The sequence below is a fragment of the Panthera pardus genome, unplaced genomic scaffold (assembly GCF_024362965.1).
Source record: "Panthera pardus isolate Hobbes unplaced genomic scaffold, ASM2436296v1 HiC_scaffold_1, whole genome shotgun sequence".
Lineage (NCBI taxonomy): Eukaryota > Metazoa > Chordata > Mammalia > Carnivora > Felidae > Panthera > Panthera pardus.
In genome coordinates, this window is record NW_026526654.1 from 86,164,647 (window position 1) to 86,171,438 (window position 6,792).

General features: G+C 57.6%; 1 protein-coding gene across 2 annotated transcripts; it reads left to right on the forward strand.

Moving 5' to 3' along the window:
• The first annotated feature begins 2,305 nt into the window (after positions 1 to 2,305).
• Positions 2,306 to 6,560, forward strand: AMER2 (APC membrane recruitment protein 2). Of its 2 annotated transcripts, XM_019447953.2 has the most exons (2): positions 2,306 to 4,062; positions 4,441 to 6,560. In XM_019447953.2, exons 1-2 carry the CDS (start codon positions 3,162 to 3,164, stop codon positions 5,343 to 5,345), a joined length of 1,806 nt encoding a protein of 601 aa, XP_019303498.2. In that variant the 5' UTR covers positions 2,306 to 3,161; the 3' UTR covers positions 5,346 to 6,560. The 2 variants fall into 2 exon arrangements, with proteins under 2 accessions (XP_019303498.2, XP_053756880.1); XM_053900905.1 differs by having other exon boundaries at positions 2,306 to 6,560.
• Positions 6,561 to 6,792: the final 232 nt, after the last annotated feature.

Genomic DNA, 6,792 nt, shown 5'->3' on the forward strand with positions numbered 1-6,792 from the left:
CTCTAAAATGTTTTTTAAAGTTTATTTATTTATCCTGAGACAGAGACAGCACGAGCGGGGGAGGGGCAGAGAGCGAGGGAGACGGAGAATCCCAAGCAGGCTCTGAGCCATCAGCACAGAGCCCAGCGCGGGGCTCGAGCTCACGAGCCACGGGATCACGACCCGAGCCGGAGTCGGACGCTTAACCGACTGAGCCACCCAGGTGCCCCCGGAACAGCTTTTTTTCTGAAACATTTCTCCTCAGCTTCTTTCTACTTGAATTTTCTGTTTGCTCTTTCAAGTGGCAGCGTGGGGGTGGGGACAACGGTGGAGTTGGGGAGAAGGAATGAAAGAGGAAAACATAACCCCCTACAGGGATGCTTCTGGTAAACTTATCTTCACTGTCATGATCTGTCTTTCAGGGACTAAAGTCACCATTTTGTGCAGATGCAGATTTTGCTTCCCCCACTCTTGACTGTGAAGAGCGATTTAAGGTTGAGTAAACCCCTGCCATGGTTCATAACCATGACCTTTGGCTTAAACCTGCCACCCAGCAGGCTGCCTGGAACTCTTAACCATCCACCTCCCTTGCTGGCTCTTGGGCCCCGGGAAGGGGTGCTCTCCCCGAGTGTCTGGTTCTTCTAGTAAGGTCCTTGCAGGCTGGCCACACTCTCCTTTTTGACAGTCCCTGTAACAAGGACCTTAGGTTAGAGGACATTTGAAGACCCCCATTCACATGTTGACTTCTAAAGCTCCCCTTGCTGGAGGCCTTTGGATGGTTCTGAGTGTGTTGCCTTCTTCTGCCTCTGGGCCAAGGACCGAAGACTGCTTTGTCCCTTTGTTTTTGTTGGAGTCTCTGTGTCTCAAAGGGAATGATATCCATCCCAGAGTCCTGGCCACATTTTTCCAGGGGGACCCAAGGATTGTCATGCTAATGAAACTCAGATTGGAGTCCTGGGAGATCAGAGCTCTGCAGTAGATAAGCAGTCCGCTTTCTCCCAGCGCCAGGCTTGGGGAGAGAGCAGGGGAGAGTTTGTATAGAGTGCTTCATTTTTCCCAGATTCCTGTCATGAATGCTTGTGGACGGACAGTGACGTCGTCGTAACCCATCAGTCAGAGCAATTTCAGGATGCGTATAAAAGAACTGAGAAAGGTTTTCAACCGCCTTCCAAAGGCTGGTGGAGAAATAACACTTGCGTTTCGCTTTACAGACCTTCATAGCTCTTCCCTCCCTGCGGTGATGTGAAACCTGATTCCTCATGGCACGTGGGCAGTTAGAACTGGCAAAAGACCTGGGTCTTAATGTTACACCCTGTCCAGGAGAGACGTGTGCCAGTAATTGCAGAGACCCGGTTGGACTCAAATGCGAGAATGAAAACCTCTCCTGAATCCAAACTCCCTGCTCTTTAAATTTTACGAAACAGTGTTCTTGATCGAAATCAATAGAAAAGGGCAAGTGTGCAACTAACAACCCCAAGGCCTAAATCCAAACCGACTGTGTTCCGTGCTACAGGAGCTGCGATGGCCAACGCGTTAGTAGCAAAACTGCGACTCCAACCCACAGAGAATGGAGTTTCGGGGTAAAATGCAAAGCTCATAAAAAAGGATGCTCGAGGGGCACCTGGGTGGCTCAGTCGGACTCCTGATTTAGGCTCAGGTCGTGATCCCAGGGTTGTGGGACAGAGCCCCAAGCTGGCCTCTGAGCTGGGTGTGGACCTTGCTGGGGATTCTCTCTCTCTCTCCTTCTCCCTGTGTCCCTCCCCTGCTCAGCGAGTGTGAGGGCTCTCCTCCCCCCACCCCACCTGTCTGTCTCTAACAACAACAACAAAAAACAACAAAAATGAATCTCGAGATGATTAGGGGAAACATGGCTATTCACATTGATGTAAACATTACGTATTCCTAAATAATATTTATGAATAAAATAAATGGCAAAGAAGTATTATTACGTATTTATCACGTTCGTAAATAATAGTAAATGTATATGTTATATATGTGTGTGTACATGCTTCTCCACATTTCTTCTTTTATTGCTAATAACCCCCCAGCCAGGATCACGGAATTAGGTGTGAAGGTTACAATATTAGCAGTCACCTTCCAAGTCAGATTGAAGAAAAGATCCCCAGATTGGGCGGTTCTCCGGGGCAAGGTTTTCCTCTCCCCAGATCATGTGGGTTGGAGCAGCCGCAGAGACTCTTGGGCCCTCAGGGATGCTGCCAGGCTCTTCCCCGCCCGGAAGGGGGAGAGGGCTGCAGGAAGGCCTGGGGGTGTTGAACGGGACGGGGTGGGGGGTGGGGTGGGGGGGGGGGGGGGGACAGGAGTAAAGCTCGTGTCCTGCGGAATGAAAAAGAAGGCGGCAGGCCCTGGCCTCCGAGGACCACCTGCGGACCCGAGATTCTCAAATAGGGCGTCCCACTCTGCACTCATCCGCCGTGGCCCAGTGCGGGCCAGGCGGTGGCTCCCGTGGCCCGAGCCCCAGGAGCTGGAGTCTGAGATAAAAATCTATGGCTGTCCCTAAGGACCAGTCCACGTCCACCCTGCAGAACTGCTGCACTTTCCTTGCGGAGCGTTGCTGCTTGGTGTTCGACGGAGGGCTGGCGTTTTTGCGGCCAGAATCAGAACCGCAATAGCGAGGATTCCACCTCCACCTGCAGACTTGTGCTCAGCGGCGGGCGAGCCGCAGAGGCGAACGGACGCGCTCCCTGCCTGCGGCTGCCTGGGGCCCAAACGGTAGGGCCAGACACGACAGGCTGGGGGCAAGACACACACACACACACACACACACACACACACACACACACACACACACACACACACAAAGAGAGACTCATGAGGCCCGGGACAGGCGCGGGGAGGAGGAACCATTTTGCTGGGTCGAATTTTCGCGTCTCTTTGTCCGTGCCGGGGGCGTTCCGTGATCCACGAGCGGGCTTGCGGAAGGAGCATCTCTAGAGGACGACCGCGAGGGCGGCGGGCAACACTGGCCGGGATCCGAGCGCCACCATGACGCCTCCCGGGTGCGCAGCCGGCTCGGGGCTCCGTCGCCTGCCCCCGCCGCACACACGCGCCGCGCCGGCTCCGAAGCGGGCTGGGGAGTTATGTAAGCCCCTGGCGGGAGGGGAGAGGGTCTTGGATGCGTGCGTCTCTCGCGGCGGCGGCGGCGGCTCGAGCGGCTCAGGTTGATGCAGACCCCGATGACAGGGGCCTGGCGCGAGCGCACCGCTGACGAAAGCGGCTTAGCCCGCTCGGTTTCCATGGCGACGAGCGGGCGCGGCGGCGGCGGCGGCGGCGGCGGCGGCGGCGGCGGCGGCGGCGACCGCGCGTCCGCGGGGGGCTGCAGGAGGAAGGCGGCGGCCGCGGCCGGGACCCTCGCGGCAGACATGGACTCGCACTGCGACTGTGCCGCCGAGACGCCGGCCGCCGAGCAGCCGTCGGGGAGGATCAACAAGGCCGCGTTCAAGTTGTTCAGGAAGAGGAAATCGGGCGGCGCGATGCCCAGCATTTTCGGGGTCAAAAACAAAGGGGACGCGAAAGGCTCGGGTCCGACGGGGATGGCGAGGAGCCGGACCCACGACGGCCTGGCCGAGGTGCTGGTGCTGGAGAGCGGCAAGAAGGAGGAGCCGCGCGGCGGCGGCGGCGGCGGCGGGGGCGGCGGGGGCCGGCCGGGCGCGGCGGCGGCGGCGGCGGCGGCGGCGGCGGGGGGCGCCCCCAGGGCGGCGGGCCCCGGCGGGGGCTCCGCGGCCCCCAGCGCCGTGGCCAAGTCGCACAGCTTCTTCTCCCTGCTGAGGAAGAACGGGCGGCCGGACAGCGGCCGGGGCGAGCCCGCGGACGCGAGCAGGGCCGGCGGCAAACAAAAGAGGGGGCTCAAGGGGCTCTTCAGCAGCATGCGCTGGCCCAAGAAGGACAAGCGGGCCAAGGCGGAGGCCAAGGGCGAGCGCGCGGGGGCGCCGGGCGGCCTGGTCCTGCCGGGCTCGCTCACCGCCAGCCTGGAGTGCGTCAAGGAGGAGACGCCCGCGCCCGCGCCCGCGCCCGCGCGCCAGCCGGAGCAGCCGCGCGGGGACGCGCCGCCAGAGCCAGCAGCAGGTGAGCCCGGAGGGGGGCAGCCGGGGCCGGCCCCCGCCGCTCGCGCCCCCGCGCCGGACCGCCGACGGGCCCCCGGCCCCGCGGCGCCTCGGGCCGAGGGCGCCCGGGGAGAGGACGCCGCGGGGCACCGGCGCGCCGAGGAGCCCCGGGCACCCCCGGAGCCGGGCGCGGGGGAGGAGGCGCACCCGGCCGAGGAAGCCTGCAGGACAGGTGACGCTCCGGCACCGCCCGTCCCCCTGCTCGACGCGGAGTGCGGCGGCCGGGCGGCGGCCGCCCCCGACCCTTCCTCTGTCGATCCGCCCTCAGACCCGTCGGCCGATCGTATTTGTTTGATGTTTTCTGACGTGACTTCACTGAAAAGCTTTGACTCTCTTACAGGCTGCGGAGATATTATTGCAGACCCGGAGGACGAGGCGGGTCCCAGCTGCGACAAGCATGCCCCCGGGCCTGGCAAGCCAGCCCTGTCTAAAAAGAACCCCGGCGTGGTGGCCTACCAGGGCGGAGGGGAGGAGATGGCGAGCCCGGACGAGCTGGACGACACCTATCTCCAGGAGTTCTGGGACATGCTGTCGCAGACCGAGGACCAGGCCCGAGGGCCCCAGGAGGCAGCGGCCACGGCGGCGGCGGCGGCGGCGGCGGCCCTGGACGCCCAGGTGGGGCCGGAGACCCCCAAAGACGCCAGGTGCGCAGAAGGGGCCAAGGACGTGCCGTTGGGCAAGCACCGGAGGCTCAACCGGGTTCCCATGGAGCTCCATCCCAAGGAGGAGCCCAAACCCCCGGAGAAGGAGCAGCAGGAGGGCGTCCCCAACAGCGACGAGGGCTACTGGGATTCCACCACTCCGGGCCCGGAGGAGGACAGCGCCGGCGGCGGCGGCGGCGGCGGCGGCGGCGGCGGCAGGAAGGCGGCCATCCCCCGGGATAGCTACAGCGGGGACGCGCTCTACGACCTCTACTCCGATCCGGATGCGGGCCCGGCCGTCGTCCCCGCCAGCGAGGAGACGGCCTGCTTGTCCCGGTTAAAGCCCGTGTCCCCGGTCACCATCACCTGCCCGCTGCGCACACCAGGCAGCCTGCTGAAGGACTCTAAAATCCCCATCAGCATCAAGCACCTCGCGAACCTCCCGTCCAGCCATCCCGTAGCGCACCAGCAACCGGTCAGGAGTGAGATGCCCAGAACAAAAATCCCGGTTTCCAAAGTGCTGGTCCGCAGGGTCAGCAACAGGGGCTTGGCTGGGACCACCATCCGGGCAGCGGCGTGCCACGACACTGCCAAAAAGTTGTGAGGTCTCCGAGGCCGACGTGCGTGGACCACACGTCAAGGAATACAACTTTCCCTGGGAACCACTGAAATAAGTTTTGCTTCCCCCTAAACGGAGGCTCTTAGGACCGTCCCTGCTCCAGAGCCTAGACCCAGGAGGTCCCTGTGCGGCCAGCAGGGGCAGCAGGATACAGCGTGGAGGGGGTGCTACACATGGGATTCTCCTCTCAAGATAAGTTTCCTGAGAATTATTTTCAAGCACTTTTAATTTTTTTACCTTAAAAAAAAAAAAAATCTTTGGTTTTCCTTTTTTTGCTTTGATGCGCTCAACACTTGGAAGTCACCTTTACTTGCCTTTGCAGAAAACAGGACTTACCCAAACAAACCCAAGTAAGCGTCATGCCGTGATACTTGGCCGTGCCAGGCAGGGTGCAAAGAGGGCCTGGAGGAACCACTGCCAACCCCAGAGGAGCCCCTCCTCTCCCAAGACACCTTCCTTCCTTCCTTCCTTCCTTCTTTTCCTTTTTCTTTCCAGGAAAAAAAAAGAGAGAGAGAGAGGGAGGGAGAGATAGAAAGAAAGAAAGAAAGAAAGAAAGAAAGAAAGAAAGAAAGAAAGAAAGAAAGAAAGAAAGAAAAGACAAGACCCTTTGCTGTACCACTGTGTGGGAAACACCCCCAAAGCTGAAAGAGTCTGGTCTTCACCTGATGAGCAGAGGGGATCAGTGATTGGCAGAAAATTTGCCTACTTTCAGTTGCTGGGTATGCAAATAGGTCACTATCTACCACCAGGACCATAAAGGAGCAGTTTGGTTTGCTTGGTCTAGATCATTTGTTTGGAGAGAAGTAAAAAGCTCAACAGAGCAGGATTTCTTTCTTTCTTTCTTTCTTTCTTTCTTTCTTTCTTTCTTTCTCCTTTTTCTTTCCCACCCAGTGAAGAAATTAGGATCAGGGAAAGATTTCTCTAAAATGCCAAGAGACACAGTATTTTAGCATTTATAAACTGTAACCTTTTCATGTGTACATAATGCATATTTTACAGTTTATCCAGCTGTTAACATTTTATAATCTATCAGTAACCTTGAATTTAAAATCTGGTTTTATAACTAGTTATGATAACTGTCCCTGAACTATTGATGTTCTTTTATGTACTGTAACCTAAAGCAATTCTGTTTTTGTTTTATATGGGTTCTCTGGCTCTCAATGCAGGGGTAAAAAAAAAGAAAAAAGAAAAAAAGAAAAGTCTATTGTGTTGACCTCCCAGAGGAATGGTTCTGTCTTGTCTTGGGTAAGAGACTATTTATCAGAGATTTTTACCTTGGTTATAAAAATTTTGGATTCCACTATCCTACAATATAGGGAGTCCCAAATGAGGAACATATAAAGAAAAAACAAGAGAAAAACACAGTTTTTCATGTTAGTTGACTTTTGCTTTATAGACTTGTGATTGGGACAGGTATGTTGAGAATATGACA